Source organism: Dendrobates tinctorius, unplaced genomic scaffold (assembly GCF_039654945.1).
Source record: "Dendrobates tinctorius isolate UK_male_01 unplaced genomic scaffold, ASM3965494v1 ptg000155l, whole genome shotgun sequence".
In the NCBI taxonomy this organism is placed as follows: Eukaryota; Metazoa; Chordata; class Amphibia; order Anura; family Dendrobatidae; genus Dendrobates; species Dendrobates tinctorius.
In genome coordinates this window covers 19,483,867-19,506,023 of record NW_027361822.1, presented here as the reverse complement: position 1 = coordinate 19,506,023, position 22,157 = coordinate 19,483,867, and the positions used below count along the sequence as shown (strand labels likewise).

The 22,157-nt window shown below is 47.0% G+C and overlaps 1 protein-coding gene across 1 annotated transcript in view; it reads left to right on the top strand.

The window, feature by feature from the left end:
• Nucleotides 1-22,157, top strand: part of LOC141051130 (uncharacterized) — a 96,790-nt gene that overhangs the window by 6,397 nt on the left and 68,236 nt on the right. The window contains 1 exon segment of the mRNA XM_073548016.1: nucleotides 10,252-10,258. Coding sequence (XP_073404117.1) covers nucleotides 10,252-10,258 — 7 coding nt within the window.

Here is a 22,157-nt window from a genome sequence, read left to right as displayed (position 1 = left end):
AATCACTAAATGCAGAGAAATAACAAATTATTCTCGGTCACTGGTTGGTACCTTTATGTGTTGTTTGTTTTGAGTTCGGTGGTCTTTTATGTTTCTCAGCTTTCAATTAATTTTTTCTGCAAAAATAATTTAATGAATTTGGAATACTATATCGTTGTGTTAATAGATGATGAAAAAAGGATATAAGAATAAAAATGCAACACTAAAAATCCTTTAAATATCTTAGCAATAAGTATTTGATGCCTTGCTGATTTTGTAAGTCTTTCCACTGACAAAGACATGAACAGTCTATAATTTTAAGGGTAGGTTAATTTTAACATTGAAAGATAAAATATCAAAAATAAAATCCAGAAAATCACATTGTATAAATTATATAACTTTATTTGCATTTTGCAGCGAGAAATAAGTATTTGATTCCTCTGGAAAACAATACTTAATACATGGTGGCAAAACCCTTGTTGGCAAGCACAGCAGTCAGATGTTTTTTGTAGTTGATGATGAGGTTTGCGCACATGTCAGGAGGAATTTTGATCCACTCCTCTTTGCAGATCATCTCTAAATCATTAAGATTTTGAGGCTGTCGACTGGCAACTCGGAGCTTTAACTCCCTCCATAAGTTTTCTATGGGATTAAGGTCTAGAGACTGGATAGACCTCTCCATAACCATAATGTGCTTCTTTTTGAGCCACTCCTTTGTTGCCTTGGCTGTATGTTTTGGGTCATTGTCTTGCTGGAGGACACAGCCATGACCCATTTTTAATGTCCTAGCGAAGGGAAGGAGGTTGTCACTCAGTATTTTACGGTACATGGCTCCAACCATTCTCCCATTGATGCGGTGAAGTAGTCCTGTACCCTTAGCAGAGAAACACCATCAACACATAATGTTTCCACCTCCATGATGATAGTGGGGACAGTGTTCTTTGGGTCATAGGCAGCATTTCTCTTCCACCAAACACGGCAAGTTGAGTTAATGTCAAAGACCTCAATTTTGTCTCATCTGACCACAGCACCTTCTCCCAATTCCTCACAGAATCATCCAAGTGTTCATTGGCAAACTTCAGACGGGCCTGCACATGTGCCTTCTTGAGCAGGGAGACCTTGCTGGCACTGCAGGACTTTAAACCTTTACAGCGTAATGTGTTACTAATGGTTTTCTAGGCTACTGTGGTCCCAGCTGCCTTGAGATCATTAAGAAGTTCCACCCGTGTAGTTTTAGGCTGATCTCTCACCTTCCTCGTGAACAAGAATACCCCACGAGGTGAGATTTTGCATCATGCCCCAGATCGATGTCGCTTGACAGTTGTTTTGTATTACTTCCATTTTCTTACTATTGCACCAACAGTTGTCTCCTTCTCACTCAGCGTCTTACTTATGTTTTTGTGGCACACTCCAGCTTTGTGCAGGTCTATGATCTTGTCCCTGACATGCTTATAAAGCTCTTTGGTCTTACCCATGTTGTAGAGGTTAGAGTCTGACTGATTAATTGAGTCTGTGGACAGGAGTCTTTTATAAAGGTGACTATGCAAGATAGCTGTCTATAATGCAGGTAACGAGTTGATTAGAAGCATCTAACTGGTCGGTTGGAGCCAGAACTCTTAATGGTTGGTAGGGGATCAAATAATTATTTCTCAATGCAAATAAATTTATAACATTTATACAATGTGATTTTCTGGATTTTAGCTTTGACATTCTATCTCTCAATGTTAAAACTAACCTACCCTTAAAATTATAGACTGCTCATGTCTTTGTCAGTGGGCAAACTTACAAAATCAGCAAGGGCTTAAATTCTTATTTCCCCCACTGTATATCTAAGTAATAATAATCCGACAACCATTCATACTCGTAACAATCATTGAAAACAGCACATTGTTCTGGAGACTTAACTGAAGACCTCTCCATCAGAACCTCACACAATTGTTATAACAGCTACTGTTGAAGTTTGTATCTTTTACAGCACTTAATAGTCCTTGTGCACAATATCTTACAGCGTTCTTGAATAACTTGGATACAACAAACAGTGATTCTTCAAGTAGTAAAACCTGTAACTCCTTGCAAGGTTTAATGGAGAGGATAACTGTAAATCCTATAATTTTGCTAATAAGCCTGTTACTTCTCTTTACCTTTAAAGGGAATATTAGCCATTTGAAAATATCTTATCTTTCATAACCTACAGACTGTAGATGAGCAGATTTGACGACATTCAAAATTGCTCGAATTTTGCCGGAAATTTGGCTCCAAAATGAATTTATTGTCCATTAATTGAATATCCCTTATTATGCTCTGGAGACTTTCTAGACCCAAGAGCATAATGCGTGTAACACTAGAAAAAAAAATCAACTAATGCCTCACCGCTCTGGCCGTCCCCACTACTGTCCCCCAAAATCTCTGTGCTCCTTTTTACCTCCTCCATGTGCTGAAACCCATTATGGCTGCAATCTGGCACCAGACGTCTCTCACATATGTGTCATGAGGTTGAAACATTGTGATGTCACGCCGTTGTGACCTTTAGATGCGCGGTAGGCGCGGCTGGAAGTTCTTGAACTAGAGTGCTCGTCGCAATGCCATGGCACAAGACTTGACATTTAGTTTGAATTCTTATACAGTTTGTAATGATGTATTTGTTGTTGTCTCAAAGAAATGTAAAATCACGGTCCAAGAAAATGATTAATAAAACAATGTGTAATATCAGGTAGGGTGATTAATTGTGTTATCAGAATTCTGTATTTGTCACACATTTTTGTACTTTCCATTCTGTTTGAATTTTTCTACATGCCCTGCAATTTGTATGTCAAGGTTTTTGCAGAAATATTCAAATTGAAATATCAAAATTAAGATTCTATTATATAAAAATAATCAGTTTTATTCTCAGCAGGTGACTGTATCAGAACTTCAAAGGGGTATGTGATATCTTCAGAATTGAGAGCAGATGATCATGGCATCAAACAAGAAACATATGAGGAGCATGCCATTATCCCAGATCCATCATCAACTCTTCACAGCGAAGATCTATCATCTGATATTTTTCAACAGCTCCTATCTTCTGATTCGTTACAGACTGTTAAAGAAAATAACATAACGGGTGGTGAAGATGAAAGATTTCACAAAGGGGAGAATGTATTTGCTTGTTTAAAATGTGGAAAATGTTACGTAGACTTATCAAGTCTTGTTAAAACTGAGAAAATTCGCCCAGAACCAAAAGACTTTTCATGGCCAGAATGTGCGAAATGTTTTACCTGGAAACCATATCTTTTTGAGCATCAAAAAACTGAAATGAAACCATTTTCATGTTCTATTTGCGGGAAATGTTTTACAAAGAAATCACATCTTATTACTTATGAGCGAAGTCAGACTGGTGAGAAGCGTTTCTCATGTTCAGAATGTGGAGTATGCTTTAACTGTCCATCACATTATATTAGACATGAGCGAAGTCACACAGGAGAGAAGCCCTTTTCATGTTTAGAATGTGGGAAAAGTTTTTCTCGAAAATCTAGTCTCGTTGATCATAAAAAAACTCACACAGGGGAGAAGCCATTTACATGTTCAGAATGTGGGAAATGTTTTAAAAAGAGGTCAGATCTTGTTATGCATCAGAGAATTCACACTGGGGAGAAGCCATTCTTATGCACAGAATGTGGGAAATGTTTTGTCCGAAAATCACATCTTTCAGTGCATCAGAAAAGTCACACAGGAGTGAAACCGTTTTCATGTTTAGAATGCGGGAAACGTTTCTCTCAGAAAGTAAATCTTATTGACCATGAAAAAACTCACACAGGAGAAAAGCCATATTCATGCTCGGAATGTGGGAAATGTTTTTCTAGGAAATCTAATCTGGTTGATCATAAAAAACTTCACACAGGGGAAATACCATTTTCATGTTCAAAATGTGGGAAATGTTTTAAATACAGGTCGGGTCTTGTTACGCATCAGAGAATCCACACAGAAGAGAAGCCATTTTCATGGTGAGTACGGAAAATGGTTTGTTGATCATTGGAACAGAGAAGATTCCATATTCATGCCCTGAGTGTGGTAAATATTTTACAGTTAACTAAAAACGTGTTACTATGATCATCAGTTTGATATGCATTGAGTTCCTGTTGCATTTTTAGGAATTCACTGTACTCGGCAAATTTGAACAATTCTCTTTGCTCGACTTGCCTATCATGGCTACTACTATATTACACATTATAGGCGCACATGATCTAAGGTGTGGGTAGGCGGGTTTCCCCTTATCGCCTTCCATCCATCACATACCCAGTCAGTCAGGAGGCTCTATCTTAGGCCGGGGTCACACCTGCGAGAAACTCGCACGAGTCTCGCGTCTCAATACCCAGCACTGCCTCCGGCACTCGGGACACAAGTGTGCGGCTGCATGTATTTTTATGCAGCTGAGCGCTCAGGTCCCAAGTGCCGGCGACAATGCCGGGTATTGAGACGCGAGACTCGTGCGAGTTTCTCGCAAGTGTGACAACGGCCTTAGTCTGTATAAAAGCAGCAGCAGGAAATGCAGCAGCCATTTTATGATTAATCTGGATAGTGAGATGATGTGACTGCTATAAACCAATCATCAACTGATGAACAAACTCTGCAGATAGTATATGTTGTAGCACAGCAGTGAAGAAGAATTGTGAATAGTCTTTAAAGAGAAGAGAATGGTACAGAGATTCAATTGGTAGTGAGAGAAATAGGAGAGCTGGCATTGAATGACGATAGTGGTTATAGTGCTGCTGCCTTTTAGTTCCACATATTTTTGCATTCATGCAGAAGCAGACTGACAATATTGCTGTAAAAAAAACAACATTTAAATCAGTCACTGCATAGTAAAGGTTGCATGTCACAAACTGCAGATTTTTCAAACACCTGTAATATTAGATTAATTTGATGTACATACACACCACACCAATACTGCAGCCAGCAGGCACTGTTATCTTTTGGGGTATGCACCTAGCATTCTTTGCTCCTTCCTTTTTGGGAAGGGGGAATTATGTTAAAAATGAAAGATATAATTAATAGAATATATAGACATTTAACCGTTTGACTGTCTCCCTCACAAATTGTATCTATCACAAACTATTGATTAATCAGGCAAACTTTTGTTTTTTGAGCATTCTATGTATCTAACATTTCTTGACCTGTTTTTTTTTTGAGATTGTGGGATTTGTGGTTCAAAACAGTGACAAAAGTAAAGCATGTATGATAAAAAAAAGTAGAGATATTAATGGATGGGCTATGTAAAAGAAAAAAATACATTTACTGTGGCATCTCACAATAAGAATGTGGGAGCCGCAAGCATCAAGTATGAGAAGCACATGCAGAAATCCCCACATTTACATGTCTAGACTGCAATCATTAAGGTTATTAATTGTTGTGTAAGAAATGTTCTACTGCACGGAATGCACTTGGGCATATAAATCATCAAGTTCCTCTGCTGGCAGCTCCCTTTGCAATTGCTGACCAATGATGTGCTTCATGGGAAGTCTGGAGACGCTGCAGAACATGATAGCACATTTAGTTCACACATGCTGCTGACAGTAACACCAGTAATATGCAGCATGGCATTGTCATGTTTGAATATGGCACCTGAGACACGTTCCTCGTGAAGGCCTTTTCATGGCATTTATTGTTTGATTTCCTGACCAATCTAGCATTGCATCCAATACAAAAGCAGAACTCGTCAATAAAGAGGCGAGCCCTCCATTGTAGCCTTTATTGACATCTTGCTCTATACTACGATAGCCTTTGAGAGTAGTGTCATGAGGTCAAGAGATCATTTGTAACTGGATGTCTGACTCATATCTAAATGTGCAAAAAACCTTCTGATGGTTTACTTAAATACTGATGCCTTATGCTTAGAATGAGACACTTGTAAAATGGATCACTATGCACCAGTCTTGGAATCTCATGAGACTATGTGGGCAATACCATGAAGGACCCTCCACAAGGAAACGTCACAGCGGTCCTACTCCCTGGATAATGCTGGGGGTGGGTGGGTGAGAGGGCAGGAAATATAGTAATCAGACCCAGGTACGCTAATAGCTCTGAGTGATTTGGTGGTTGAACAAGTTGTACCGACATTTCTCCAAAGTCTCCCGTTTGAGACAACACTAGACTGCATGTTGCTTGTGCTGGTATATTTGTTGCTTTGCTTATATAGCACTATCACATTCCACAGCACTTTGCACACATTATTTTAGCTGTCCCCAATGGGGCTCACAATCTAGATTCCCTATCAGTATGTCTTTGAAGTGTGGGAGGAAACCGGAGAACCCGGAGGAAACCCGCGCAAACACGGGGAGAACATATAAACTGCTCGCAGATGTTGCCCTTGGTGGGATCTGAATGCAATACTCTAGCGCCTAAGGCTGCAGTGCTAACCACTGAGCCACTATGATACCTGTAAGCAGCCTGTGTGGCCTAAGTGTGCCACCACGGCCCCCAGCTTCTCCAGATTTGTCTTTTATCGAGCACATCTGTGACTCCATTAGTCAGTAGTTGAAAAGGGAGCTGCCAATAGCAGATCTTGATGATTTGTCCTAGTGCGTTGAACTTGGTAGAACATTCTTTCGATAACCTCAATGATAGCAGTCAATGATGTACAGTGGGGCAAAAAAGTATTTAGTCAGTCAGCAATAGTGCAAGTTCCACCACTTAAAAAGATGAGAGGCGTCTGTAATTTACATCATAGGTAGACCTCAACTATGGGAGACAAACTGAGAAAAAAAAATCCAGAAAATCACATTGTCTGGTTTTTTTTCATTTTATTTGCATATTATGGTGGAAAATAAGTATTTGGTCAGAAACAAAATTTCATCTCAATACTTTGTGATATATCCTTTGTTGGCAATGACAGAGGTCAAACGTTTTCTGTAAGTCTTCACAAGGTTGCCACACACTGTTGTTGGTATGTTGGCCCATTCCTCCATGCAGATCTCCTCTAGAGCAGTGATGTTTTTGGCTTTTCGCTTGGCAACACGGACTTTCAACTCCCTCCAAAGGTTTTCTATAGGGTTGAGATCTGGAGACTGGCTAGGCCACTCCAGGACCTTGAAATGCTTCTTACAAAGCCACTCCTTCGTTGCCCTGGCGGTGTGCTTTGGATCATTGTCATGTTGAAAGACACAGCCACGTTTCATCTTCAATGCCCTTGCTGATGGAAGGAGGTTTGCACTCAAAATCTCACGATACATGGCCCCATTCATTCTTTCATGTACCCGGATCAGTCGTCCTGGCCCCTTTGCAGAGAAACAGCCCCAAAGCATGATGTTTCCACCACCATGCTTTACAGTAGGTATGGTGTTTGATGGATGCAACTCAGTATTCTTTTTCCTCCAAACACGACAAGTTGTGTTTCTACCAAACAGTTCCAGTTTGGTTTCATCAGACCATAGGACATTCTCCCAAAACTCCTCTGGATCATCCAAATGCTCTCTAGCAAACTTCAGACTGGCCCGGACATGTACAGGCTTAAGCAGTGGGACACGTCTGGCACTGCAGGATCTGAGTCCATGGTGGCGTAGTGTGTTACTTATGGTAGGCCTTGTTACATTGGTCCCAGCTCTCTGCAGTTCATTCACTAGGTCCCCCCGCGTGGTTCTGGGATTTTTGCTCACCGTTCTTGTGATCATTATGACCCCACGGGGTGGGATTTTGCGTGGAGCACCAGATCGAGGGAGATTATCAGTGGTCTTGTATGTCTTCCATTTTCTAATTATTGCTCCCACAGTTGATTTCTTCACTCCAAGCTGGTTGGCTATTGCAGATTCAGTCTTCCCAGCCTGGTGCAGGGCTACAATTTTGTTTCTGGTGTCCTTTGACAGCTCTTTGGTCTTCACCATAGTGGAGTTTGGAGTCAGACTGTTTGAGGGTGTGCACAGGTGTCTTTTTATACTGATAACATGTTTAAACAGGTGCCATTACTACAGGTAATGAGTGGAGGAAAGAGGAGACTCTTAAAGAAGAAGTTACAGGTCTGTGAGAGCCAGAAATCTTGATTGATTGTTTCTGACCAAATACTTATTTTCCACCATAATATGCAAATAAAATGAAAAAAAAACAGACAATGTGATTTTCTGGATTTTTTTTTCTCAGTTTGTCTCCTATAGTTGAGGTCTACCTATGATGTAAATTACAGACGCCTCTCATCTTTTTAAGTGGTGGAACTTGCACTATTGCTGACTGACTAAATACTTTTTTGCCCCACTGTAAGTGTGTGTATTTTCTGCTTGTGGCACTCATACTCAATGCTGAATAAGGCCGGTTTCACATGTTAGTGTCTCCGGTACATGTGACAGTTTTCTCAAGTACCAGAGACACGAAATGGGTCTATGCACATGTCAGCGTGTTTTCATGTACCAAGTGTCCATGTGCAAAACACGCTGACATGTCCGTTTTCACACGGGCTGCAAAACATGGCGCATACATGCACACAGAGAACGGTGCACACTGTCTTCCGTGTGCACGGACGGCCGCCGGGGAAGTAGCGCTACTGTAAGCCGCTGTTCCCCGGGGGCAGGTGCTGAACGCGGCTGTCATCCATTCTCCCCTGCTCTGCCGTCGAGCAGAGGAGAATGAATGAATGAAAAACTGACCTGCTGTGACCTCAGGACCGTGGAAGAATGGAAGTGATGAGGTCACAGCAGTTCAAGCTCTGACACAGTGACCTCATCACTTGCATTCTCCCAGGGTCCGGAGGTCACAACAGGTCAGTTTTTCATTCATTCATTCTCCTCTGCTCGCGCTGATCGCGGCAGAGCAGGGGAGATTGGATGACAGCCGAGTTCAGTACCAGCCGCCAGGGGACAGCGGCTTACAGTAGCACTTCTTCCCCGGCGGCCATCCATGTGGTCCTGATGCAGCACATGGTTGCCACACATGTGCCGCGTGTAGTACACACAGAGACACTGATATCTCCGGTATCGTTTTTTCCCGAAATATCAAGATGTGTGAAACCGGCCTAAATCAAGATGTATTGAAAATTGTACACCATTAATAGTTCTATCCATAATGTGATTCCCATAATTCAAGTAATCTTCCTTCTTGGAGTGGCAATCACAATATTGAGCTGTGTATACTGTATAACGCAACAGAATAATAGAGACACTTTAGTTCAGTCAGGAATGATGTGCAGGACTATACAACTAAGCCTACTTTTGCTACCATTTTCAGGAAAGAACTTTATTCTATAAAAATACATTTGAGAAACATACGTCTTTTTTTTTAAACAAGATGGCATCATTAAAACTAGATGTGTATTTCCTGAAGGAAGTACAGATATGCTTTGAAATGGTACCCGGGCTGCCCCTTTAAGAGAGACTTGCCTGCTGTCCCTGCAAGACTTTCAACTCAGGATCCGTTTTAACTGTGGGTGCCTCTCAGGGGCCACTTTGGCCTGTGGGGCCCCTCAGGGTCTGATTTGGTGGGTGGGGCCCCTCAGGATCCGATTCGGTGGCCTGGGCTCCTCAGGGCTTAAATTGGTGGATGGGATCCCTCTGGGTCTGATTTTGTGGCTGGGGCCCCTCAGGGGCCTATTTTGTGGTGGGGCCCCTCAGGGTCTGATTTTGTGGGCGGAGCCCCTCTGGGTCCAATTTGGTGGGCGGGGCCACTCTGGGTCCAATTTGGTGGGCGGGGCCCCTCAGGGTCTGATTTGGTGGGCGGGGCCACTCTGGGTCCAATTTGGTGGGCGGGGCCCCTCAGGGTCTTATTTGGTGGGCGGGGCCACTCTGGGTCCGATTTGGTGGCCAGGGTCCCTCAGGTTCTGATTTGGTGGCCGGGGCCCCTCAGGGTCAGTTTTGGAGGGTGGGCCCCTCAGGGTCCGATTTGGTGGGCGGGGCCCCTCAGGGTCCGATTTGGTGGGCGGGGCCCCTCAGGGTCCGATTTGGTGGGCGGGGCCCCTCAGGGTCCGATTTGGTGGGCGGGGCCACTCTGGGTCCGATTTGGTGGGCGGGGCCACTCTGGGTCCGATTTGGTGGGCAGGGCCACTCTGGGTCCGATTTGGAGGCCAGGGTCGATCAGCCTGTGATTTGGAGCCTGGGGTCAATCAGCTTTCAATTTGGAGCGCCGGCCCTTTAAGACTCATTTCGGTGCGCCGGCCTTTTAGAATCCGTTTGGCGCGTCGGCCCTTTAAGAGCCAGTTTGGCTCACTGGGTTTCTAAATCCACTGGCGCACATTCTCTCTCAGGGGCGTGCGTCATGTGATGAAGCTAGATTTGCATTTGTGCTGTGGGTTTCGCTTTAAGAGCTGAAATTATCTGGCAGAAACTGTGTCCTGGAGAGGTCATGTGAAGTTCGTAGGCGTTGGCATAGTAGCTGGGTGTACCTGCGCATATCAATGAGCTTAACTGCCATTTGAATCGCCTCAGGGCATGATTTCTCTGTGGCAACATTTTCCCATTGAAAAGCATTGAGACAATGCATTCCAATGACGGGAAAAAAAATTTTCTTAACCAAATTGCGCAAAAACTACAAATCCAATCGACACGAAAAATCCTTAGCACACCTCTCGTGGACGCTGGCTTCGAAACGACACCTCAACGGAGTCTGTACGTGTAGCGGTTCAGGCCGCATTAATTGTGGAAATCAACTGAATAATAAGAACTAGATGTGTATTTCCTGAAGGAAGTACAGATAGTGGTTTGAAATGGTGCCCGGGCTGTCCCTTTAAGAGAGACTTGCCTGCTGCCCCTGCAAGACTTTCAACTCAGGATCCGTTTTAACTGTGAGTGCCTCTCAGGGGCCACTTTGGCCTCAGGGTCTGATTTGGTGGGTGGGGCCCCTCAGGATCTGATTCCTTGGCCTGGGCTCCTCAGGGCTTGAATTGTTGGCGGGGATCCCTCAGGCTCCGATTTTGTGGGTGTGGCCCCTCAGGGTCCGATTTTGTGGGTGTGGCCCCTCAGGGTCCGATTTTGTGGGTGGGACCCCTCAGGGTCCGATTTTGTGAGTGGGGCCCCTCAGGGTCCGATTTTGTGGCCGGATCCCCTCAGGGTCCGATTTTGTGGGTGGGGCCCCTCAGGGTCCAATTTTGTGGGTGGGGCCCTTCAGGGCCCGATTTTGTAGCCGGGGCTCATCAGGGTCCGATTTTGTGGTTGGGGCCCCTCAGGGTCCGATTTTGTGGGTGGGGCCACTCTGGGTCCGATTTGGTGGGTTGGGCTACTCAGGGTCCAATTTGGTGGGCGGGGCCCCTCTGGGTCTGATTTGGTGGGCGGGGCCCCTCAGGGTCCGATTTTCTGGCTGGGGCCCCTCAGGGTCCGATTTTGTGGGTTGGGCCCCTCAGGGTCCGATTTTGTGGCCGGGGCCCCTCTGGGTCCGATTTTGTGTCAGGGGCCCCTCTGGGTCCGATTTTGTGGTTGGGGCCCCTCAGGGTCCGATTTTGTGGCCGGGGCCCATCAAGGTCCGATTTTGTGGCCGAGGCCCCTCAGGGTCCGATTTTGTTGGGGCCCCTCAGGGTCTGATTTTGTGGCAGGGGCCCCTCAGGGTCCGATTCTGTGGGTGGGGCCCCTTAGGGTCTGATTTTGTGGGCGGAGCCCCTCTGGGTCCAATTTGGTGGGCGGGACCACTCTGGATCCGATTTGGTGGGCGGGACCACTCTGGGTCCAACTTGGTTGGCGGGGCCTCTCAAGGTCCGATTTGGTGGGCGGGGCCACTCTGGGTTCAATTTAGTGGGCGGGGCCCCACAGGGTCCGATTTGGTGGGCGGGGCCCCTCAGGGTCCGGTTTAGTGGGCAGGGCCTCTCTGCGTCCGATTTGGTGGGTGGGGCCACTCTGGGTAAGATTTGGAGGCTGGGGTCGCTCAGCCTCCGATTTGGAGGCCGGGGTCATTGAGCTTCCGATTTGGAGGCCGAGGTCAAAGAGCCTCCGATTTGGAGGCCGGGGTCGATGCGCTTCCGATTTGGAGGCCGGGGTCGACGAGCCTCCGATTTGGAGCCCGGGGTGGCTCAGCCTCCTATTTGGAGCCCGGGGTGGCTCAGCCTCCTATTTGGAGCCCGGGGTGGCTCAGCCTCCTATTTGGAGCCCGGGGTGGCTCAGCCTCCTATTTGGAGGTCGGGGTGGCTCATCGTCCGATTTGGAGGTCGGGGTGGCTCATCGTCCGATTTGGAGGCCGGGCTGGCTCATCGTCCGATTTGGAGCCCGGGGTGGCTCAGCCTCCGATTTGGAGCCCGGGGTGGCTCAGCCTCCGATTTGGAGGCCGGGGTGGCTCAGCCTCCGATTTGGAGGCCGGGGTGGCTCAGCCTCCGATTTGGAGGCCGGGGTGGCTCAGCCTCCGATTTGGAGGCCGGGGTGGCTCAGCCTCCGATTTGGAGGCCGGGGTGGCTCAGCCTCCGATTTGGAGCCTGGGGTCACTCAGCTTTCGATTTGGCGTGTCGGCCCTTTAAGACTCATTTCGGTGCGCCGGCCCTTTAAGAGCTAGTTTGGCTCACTGGGCTTCTTCTAAATCAACTTTGGCGGGCATTCTCTCTCAGGGGCATGTGTCATGTGATGAAGCTAGATTTGCATTTGTGCTGTGGGTTTCGCTTTAAGAGCTGAAATTATCTGGCAGAAACTGTGTCCTGCTGGGGTCATGTGACGTTCGTAGGCGTTGGCATAGTAGCTGGGTCTACCTGCGCATATCAATGAGCTTAACTGCCATTTGAATCGCCTCAGGGCATGTTTTCTCTGTGGCAACATTTCCCATTGAAATGCATTGAGACAGTGCCTTCCAATGACGGAAAAAAAAGTTTTTTACGCAAATTGCGCAAAAACTACAAATCCGATCGACACGAAAAATACTTAGCACACCTCTCGTGGACGCTGGCTTCGAAACGACACCTCAACGGAGTCTGTGTGTGTAGCGGTTCGGGCCGCATTAATTGCGGAAATCAACTGAATAATAAGAATAAGTTAGCAGCGTTTGGATTACAATATAGTGCTTTCTTCAAAGCACTATAATGATTGTCGACCGGGGCTGTAATGATACTACAAAATAACCACAAACTTTATAAAAATCTTTTAAATGTGAAGGTTACAAGTATTCAAGTTGCAAAATATAAAATTAAACACTTCATTAATTGTGAATTGTGATAGCACGTTATATAAAACTAGATTATGGCCCGATGCTATCGCATCGGGAGGATGCGATAGCATCACACCTCTTGCCATGTTAACCCTCAACACACACACTCCTCTCACCTTTCACCATCTCCACTCACGTCCACTCACTCTTTCACTCCACATACGACCTCTTCTCTCACTCCATCTCTCATACTCACGCCATCATCGCCGCTGCTCCACGATCCCCGACATCTTCCGCCGGCGCCATCCTGGATCCAGACGTTGTCCACGCCGGCGACATGTTCTTGCGGCGACGTCATCTTGAGTATCGTGAAATCCCACGATACTCAAGATGGCGTCGCCAGAAGAACATGTCGCCGGCGTGGACGACGTCGGGATCCAAAATGGCGTCGGCGAAATCTCGCGAGTTTTCACCGACTCAATTTTGGATCCCGACGTCGTCCTCGCCGGCGACATGTTCTTGCGGCGACGCCATCTTGAGTATCGCGGGATTTCGCCAATCCAAAATAGCGTCGCCGCGGGAACATGTCGCCGGCGTGGATGCCATCAGGATCCAAAATGGCGTCGGCGAAATCTCGCGAGATTTCGCCGACGCCATTTTGGATCCCGACGTCCTCCACGCCGGCGACATGTTCTTGCGGCGACGCCATCTTGAGTATCGCGGGATTTCGCCGCAAGAACATGTCGCCGGCGTGGAGGACGTCTGGATCCAGGATGGCGCCGGCGGAAGAAGATGTCAGGGATCGTGAATCAGCGGCGATGACGGCGTGAGTATGAGAGACGGAGTGAGAGAAAGGGTCGTATGTGGAGTGAAAGAGTGAGTGGACATGAGTGGAGATGGTGAGAGGAGTGTGTGTGTTGAGGAGGAGTGGTGTGTTGAGGGTTAACATGGAAAGAGGTGTGTGGTGACGTCACCGGTTACAATTGGACGGAAGTTGTTACAACCGGAAGCTGCTTAGGGCATTTATTATTATAGATAGAATATTGTATATTTAACATGATTTATGGAGGGCTCATTAAAAAAAAATTATTAATGAGCTCATTAGAGGTTCCAACAATTCACAGGCTGCTAATTTGTCAAATGTGGCCTTTTTGTGCTGTTTGTGGAGGTCTGTTTTTCAGTACCTGAGCACAAAAAAAAAAAGTTAACAGAACAGTTTTGGGTGGAGATTGGAGAAGGGTACCCATAAATAGACAAGTCTTTTAGATTTTCAAATTTAATTTTACCCACCCTATTAGTCTGAATAATTGTTGAGATTTAATACTACATTATTACTTATCTCATTATTTTTCATATATGTGTGATTTTGTGTTTTTATACTAAATTGTATGGATTTTATATTGTAGTATTTACCTAATATAAAGGAACCTGAGGGATGTGTCCACAATTGCCACAAGGTGTAAAATGATAGTATATGCATTTGATAGATTGTGAGCAATGAATACAGATCGCACGGTCAGAAACACGTCAGCCCAAAATTGTTTTTTGCTTTCTTGCTACTATCTTTGTACTTTTTTTTAATTGGCTGCAATTTAATAAAAATTAAGTCATTTTTGTAAGGAATATTGTGCTACTGTTATAGAGATATACAAGTGCTGGTTTTGGAAAGTGGTCGCACACAAGCTATAGTGAGATGATAGAATTTCTGCCATAACCCTATGTCAGTGGTGGGGAACGTCAGGCCCCAGGGCCATTTTACGGCCCTCGATGACCTTTTATCAGGCCCCCGAGCAGATTCTCAAGGACCGCATTCTTGGGCAGGGAGCTGTATTTTGATTGCCACAAGCACGTTAATTTCTTCTTGCTCTGTTAGCACACACACGCAGTGTTCACTACTGAACATTGAAGGGCATGCAATGAAAGATTAAGTCATGAAACCAGTGCCAGAGTCAGGATGTACTTTGTGGGCGGCGTTTGAAGGATGGTATAAATATCTATATGGCCCTTGGCAGAAAAAAGATTCCCCACCCCTGCCCTATGTGAACCGGAAAAATAAAGAAAAGTGAACAGCAATATGAGCAAGGTTTACGTTGTCCTCCTACTTTTTCTCCTTTTCATCATTTTTCTAGTAGCAAGGCAATCCCGAGGATGGAACAAGAGATGGCGGAATAACAGTAATTTAACTGTTCTTCACTACACTAGGGCTGTTGAGGACCCTCAGGAATAATATGACATGCAGCAGGACGTGGTTAAAGAGGAGGACATGGAGTTATCCCACACATGAGCAGGGTTAAAGGTTGACAGTCTGTGTAAAACTAATGATGAAGGTGGGTATGATGATGAAACATGGCAGAAGAGGTCACAAAGTGAGGCCTCAGTTGTGCTGGTGAGCATGGCAAGCTACATGCTAGATTGCTTGTAGGAAAGGATGGACACCAAAGGCTTGGGGCCTCTGTCCAAGAAGTGTGTATCGGCCCTTCCCCTTTTATCCAAATCCAAAGGAAAAAAGAGGGGGTCTCCAGCACCAAAATTAGTGAAAAAAGATAAAACTCACATTTATTAGGAAGGTTTTAAAATCATATTAATAAGCCACCATGACAGGCAAGGCTACCTTACGCGTTTCAGACAGATATTACATGTCCTTAGTCTCTGTCTGAAATGCGTAAGGTAGCCTTGCCTGTCATGGTGGCTTATTAATATGATTTTAAAACCTTCCTAATAAATGTCAGTTTTATCTTTTTTCACTAATTTTGGTGCTGGAGACCTCCTCTTTTTTTCCTTTGGCTTTGGATTTATAGCACCAGTTGAACCGCACTGGACATCTCCTGGCATCAGACCACTTATGGACTATATGGACACTGATGTACGGTAGACTGAATATTTTTTTCTCTTTTTTTGCTATTTCCTTCCCCTTTTATGACGACAAATATATATATAAATTATATATATACTTAATATTTGATATAGAAACCTTTGTTTGCAATTACAGTAGTTCTTGACCATGTTTGCACACACTGCAGCAGGGATTTTGGCCCATTCCACCATACAGAACTCCCAACATTTCGGGGCTGTGGCTGGGCAACGTTGAGTTTCAGCTCCTTCCAAAGTTTTTCTATTGGGTTCTGGTCTGGAGACTGGCTATGCCACTCCAGGGCCTTGAAATGTTCTTACGGAGCCACTCCATAGTTGCCCTGGTTGTGTGCTTTGGGCCATTGTCATTATGGGAGATACAGACCCATCTTCAATGATCTTAGTGAAGGAAGGAGGTTGTCGGCCAAAATCTTGCGATACATGACCCCATCAATCCTCCCTTCAATATGGTGCAGTCATCCTGTCCACTTTGCAGAAAATTAACCCTAAAGTAGGATGTTTCCCCCAAAATGCTTCACAGTTGGGACGGTGTTCTTGGGGTTGTACTCATCCTTCTTCCTCCAAACACGGCAAGTAGTGATACCAAAGTTCTACATTGCTAAAAAAAATAAAGGGGAACACTTAAACAACACAATGTAACTCCAGGTCAATTGCACTTCTGTGAAATTGACCTGTCCAGCTATGAAGCAACACCAATTGTGAGGCTGAGTTCACATGTGGCGTTTTTTTCGTGTTTCCGCAGCAGTTTTAACCACTCGATTTTGCAGCAAAAAATAAGCATCCCATGCATTCCTATGGGATTCCGCAATGCTGTGCTAATGCTGCGGTTTTTACTGCGGCGGAATCGCTTCGCGGTAAAAAGCGCAACATGCTCATTAATTTCGCGGAATTGCGGCGATCCCGCACCCATAGGAATGCATTGTTCTGCTTACTTTCCGCATGTGGCTGTGCACACCATGCGAAAAGTAAGCAAAACATTTGCAGATGGTACCCACGGTTCGGAGGAGAGGAGACGAGACTGTCCTCTGGGCTTTGGGTACCATATCCCTGTAAAAAATAGAATTTAAAATAAAAAATATTGTTATTCTCACCTTCTGACGTCCCGCGCAGCCTTCCCGCCTCTCTCCACGCTCCCGGTCCCAGTAAGCCTTTGCGAGCGATGACGTCCGTTCTCGCGGGATCAGGGCGCCAAAATGAATCCTCTGTGATCCCCTGCTGTAATGTCAGTATTGTCGTTTGCTTCCTCCCCTGCCCAGGAGATGTGGTATGCTGGCTCACCCCTTCTGACACAGCCTCTCCTGCTGCACTTTCGTATGGCGGCTTCCACCTTTCTCACACCCCCCGCCGCAGCAGCAAACATGGTGGAGGAGTTGGTTTTCTCCTGTCAGATACCTGCTCCTTCACCCCAATCCCACTGCCACCCTCTGTTACCCTCCCTTCCTTTGAGGTGCACTCTGTGCGCATCTACTCCCCCTCCAACCTCCAACTGGCTGTCATCTACCGCCCCCCAGGGCCAGCCACCACCTTCTTTGACCACTTCACCACCTGGTTACTTCATTTCCTTTCCGCGGACATCCCTACTATCATCATGGGCGACTTCAACATCCCCATTGACACTTCCCTCTCAGCTGCCACTAAACTTCTATCTCTCACTTCCTCCTTCGGCCTCACTCAATGGTCTTCTACAGCCACCCACAAAGATGGCCACACACTGGACCTCATCTTCACCCGCCTCTGCTCCCTATCTAACCTCTCTAACTCACCTCTTCCTCTCTCTGACCACAACCTGCTCACATTCTCTTCCCTCTTCACTCCATGTCTACAATCCCCACCCCACAAACTTTCACACCCTCGCAGGAATCTTAAACACCTTGACCTACACTCATTCTCCGAATCCCTCCTCCCTCTTACAGATATAAGTTCCTTACACAATGCGGATGACGCTGCCGCTCTATATAACACCACAATAGCTGTAGCTTTGGAATCCGCTGCCCCACTTACACATACCAAAACTCGCAAAATCAACAGACAGCCCTGGCACACCAGCCTGACCAAAGAGCTGAGGCGAGCTTCCAGGGCTGCTGAGCGCAGATGGAAAAGATCCCACTCCAACGAGCATTTCATCGCATTCAAACAGTCCCTCACTACTTTCAAGACCACACTCGCCACAGCTAAACAAACCTACTTCTCATCTCTCATATCCTCCCTGTCTCACAACCCTAAACAGTTATTCAACACCTTCAATTCTCTCCTCCGCCCCCCTGCACCTCCTCCCTCCCCACTCATCTCAGCTGAAGACTTTGCCTCATTTTTCAAGCAGAAAATTGATAACATCAGGGACAGTTTTGGTCAACAACCCCCAGAGCCCTTCCTCCCGACTTCCCAGCCCTCCACCTTCAAAACCAACTTCTCCACCATTACAGAAGATCGACTCTCCACTCTACTCTCAAGATCACATCTCACCACCTGTGCACTCGACCCGATCCCATCCCACTTCATCCCAAACCTCACCAGTCTTCATCCCAACCCTAACCCATCTCTTCAACCTATCACTAACAACTGGTGTTTTCCCCTCAAGCTTTAAACATGCCTCCATCACACCTATCCTCAAAAAGCCCTCTCTTGACCCATCCTCTGCATCTAGCTATCGCCCTATATCACTTCTCCCATACGCCTCCAAGCTACTGGAACAACACGTCTACCTTGAACTGTCCTCCCATCTCTCTTCTTGCTCCCTCTTCGACCGCTTACAATCTGGCTTCCGGTCACACCACTCCACTGAAACTGCCCTTACTAAGGTCACCAATGACCTCTTAACTGCCAAGAGCAAGCGACACTACTCTGTCCTCCTCCTCCTGGACCTGTCGGCTGCCTTTGACACAGTGGACCATTCCCTATTATTACAGACCCTCTCATCCCTCGGCATCACAGACTTGGCCCTCTCCTGGATCTCATCATACCTAACAGACCGGACATTCAGCGTCTCCCACTCACACACCACCTCCTCACCTCGACCCCTATCTGTCGGAGTCCCACAAGGTTCAGTCCTAGGGCCCCTGCTGTTCTCTATTTACACCTTTGGCCTGGGACAGCTCATAGAATCTCATGGCTTTCAGTATCATCTTTATGCTGATGACACACAGATCTACATCTCTGGACCAGATATCACCTCCCTACTAACCAGAATCCCTCAATGTCTGTCCACTATTTCATCCTTCTTCTCCACTAGATATCTGAAACTCAACATGGACAAAACAGAATTCATCATCTTTCCCCCATCTCACGTGACCCCCCCTACGAACCTATCAATTACAGTAAATGACTGCCCACTCTCCCCAGTCCCACAAGCTCGCTGCCTCGGAGTAATCCTTGGTGCTGATCTCTCCTTCAAACCACATATCCAAACCCTTTCCACTTCCTGCCGACTTCAACTCAAAAATATTTCACGCATCCGTTCATTCCTCACCCAAGAATCTGCAAAAACCCTAGTCCATGCCCTCATCATCTCTCGCCTTGACTACTGCAACCTCATGCTCTGCGGCCTCCCCTCAAACACTCTCGCACCCCTCCAATCTATTCTAAACTCTGCTGCCCGACTAATCCACCTGTCCCCCCGCTATTCCCCAGCTTCTCCCCTGTCAATCCCTTCACTGGCTCCCAATTGCCCAGAGACTCCATTACAAAACCCTAACCATGACATACAAAGCCATCCACAACTTGTCTCCTCCATACATCTGTGACCTCGTCTCCCGGTACTTTCCTGCACGCAACCTCCGATCCTCACAAGATCTCCTTCTCTACTCCCCTCTTATCTCCTCTTCCCACAATCGCATACAAGATTTCTCTCGCGCATCACCCCTACTCTGGAACTCTCTACCACAACATATCAGACTCTCACCTACCATCGAAACCTTCAAAAAGAGCCTGAAGACCCACCTCTTCCGACAAGCCTATAACCTGCAGTAACCACCGATCGACCAAACCGCTGCACGACCAGCTCTACCCTCGCCTACTGTATTATCACCCATCCCTTGAAGATTGTGAGCCCTCGCGGGCAGGGTCCTCTCTCCTCCTGTACCAGTTATGACTTGTATTGTTTAAGATTATTGTACTTGTTTTTATGTATACCCCCCTCACATGTAAAGCGCCATGGAATAAATGGCGCTATAACAATAAATAATAATAATAATAATAATAATGCTCCGTACACGGTCACAGACAATTTTTTAAATGAACTTTCATTCGTGGGAAAACCCCTTTAATGTGACCTGCTTTCTCTGTCTGTAGACATGTCACGCATCTGCCACCGGGATCAGACGAATGATTCACTGCACCTGTGCGTAATTTGCGCAAGCGCAATGTAACGGTGTTCCGCTGGTGGTACCTCGCAAGAGGCTGCGTGTGTGAAAGTGTGTGTGTATGAGTGGGAATGTGAATGTGTATGAGTGTATGTAAGTCTGTGTGGTGTGACAGTGTTCCTCTGGTGGTACTGCTCAAGAGGCTGCGTGAGTGTGTATGAGTGTGAGTGGAAATGTGTGTGTGAGTGTATGAGTGAGAGTTTAAGTGTGTGAGAGTGTGTGTGGTGCGATGGTGTTCTGCGGGTGGTACCGCGCAATAGGTTGGTACTAGCAGCAGTTTCCATATTGAGACACCCATTACTTGGGTGTCCCAATATGGCGGTCGGTGAACTTCCTCCGCTTGGAATTCTGGGATACGGTGACATCTGGACAGAACAGGAAATGAAAACATCATAAGGCAATTATATAGATAGATGTATATATATTCATATTTTACATTTTAAAAATTACAAAAAGGAAAATGGCCCCTCAGTCAAGGGCGCAACAACAACAGCTGCCGGCCTCTGATTGGCCGGTAGCGTATATTGCAGTGCAGGGATTCGGTGGGTCCCCTGCGCAGCAAAACAACTCCACTGTATGTTCGTCCTTGATATGTCTGGTATGTCCACCCCATCTCTGCTCCATACACACATATATCTCTGCTCCGCTTGATACATGCTGTTATGGAAATCCTTGACTCCTCCCTTCCACGTGACTGATCTCCATACACCTCGTACACGCGGCTCCGCTCCATACACCTCGCACACACATGGTTCTGCTCCGTACACCTCGTACACACGGCTCTGCACCGTACACCTCCTACACACACGGCTCCGCTCCGTACACCTTGTACACACTTGGCTCTGCACCGTACACCTTGTACACACTTGGCACTGCTCCGTACACCTCTTACACACACGGCTCCGCTCCGTACACCTCGTACACACGCGGCTCCACTCCGTACACCTCGTACACACACGGCTCCGCTCCGTACACCTTGTACACACGCGGCTCCGCTCCGTACACCTCGTACACACACGGCTCCGCTCCGTACACCTCGTACACACGCGGCTCCGCTCCGTACACCTCGTACACACACGGCTCCGCTCCGTACACCTCGTACACACACGGCTCTGCTCCGTACACCTCGTACACACGCAGCTCTGCTCCGTACACCTCGTACACACGCAGCTCTGCTCCGTACACCTCGTACACACACGGCTCCGCTCCGTACACCTTGTACACACGCGGCTCCGCTCCGTACACCTCGTACACACACGGCTCCGCTCCGTACACCTCGTACACACACGGCTCTGCTCCGTACACCTCGTACACGCACGGGTCTGCTCCGTACACACACATATCTCTGCTCCGCTTGATACATGCTGTTATAGAAATCCTTGACTCCTCCCTTCCACGTGACTGATCTCCATACACCTCGTACACGCGGCTCCGCTCCATACACCTCGCACACACATGGTTCTGCTCCGTACACCTCGTACACACGGCTCCGCACCGTACACCTCCTACACACACGGCTCCGCTCCGTACACCTTGTACACACTTGGCTCTGCTCCGTACACCTTGTACATACTTGGCTCTGCTCCGTACACCTCTTACACACACGGCTCCGCTCCGTACACCTCGTACATGCGCGGCTCCGCTCCGTACACCTCGTACACGCACGGCTCCGCTCCGTACACCTCGTACACGCACGGCTCCGCTCCGTACACCTCGTACACGCACGGCTCTGCTCCGTACACCTCGTACACGCACGGCTCTGCTCCGTACACCTCGTACACGCACGGCTCTGCTCCGTACACCTCGTACACGCACGGCTCTGCTCCGTACACCTCGTACACGCACGGCTCTGCTCCGTACACCTCGTACACGCACGGCTCTGCTCCGTACACCTCGTACACGCACGGCTCTGCTCCGTACACCTCGTACACGCGCGGCTCCGCTCCG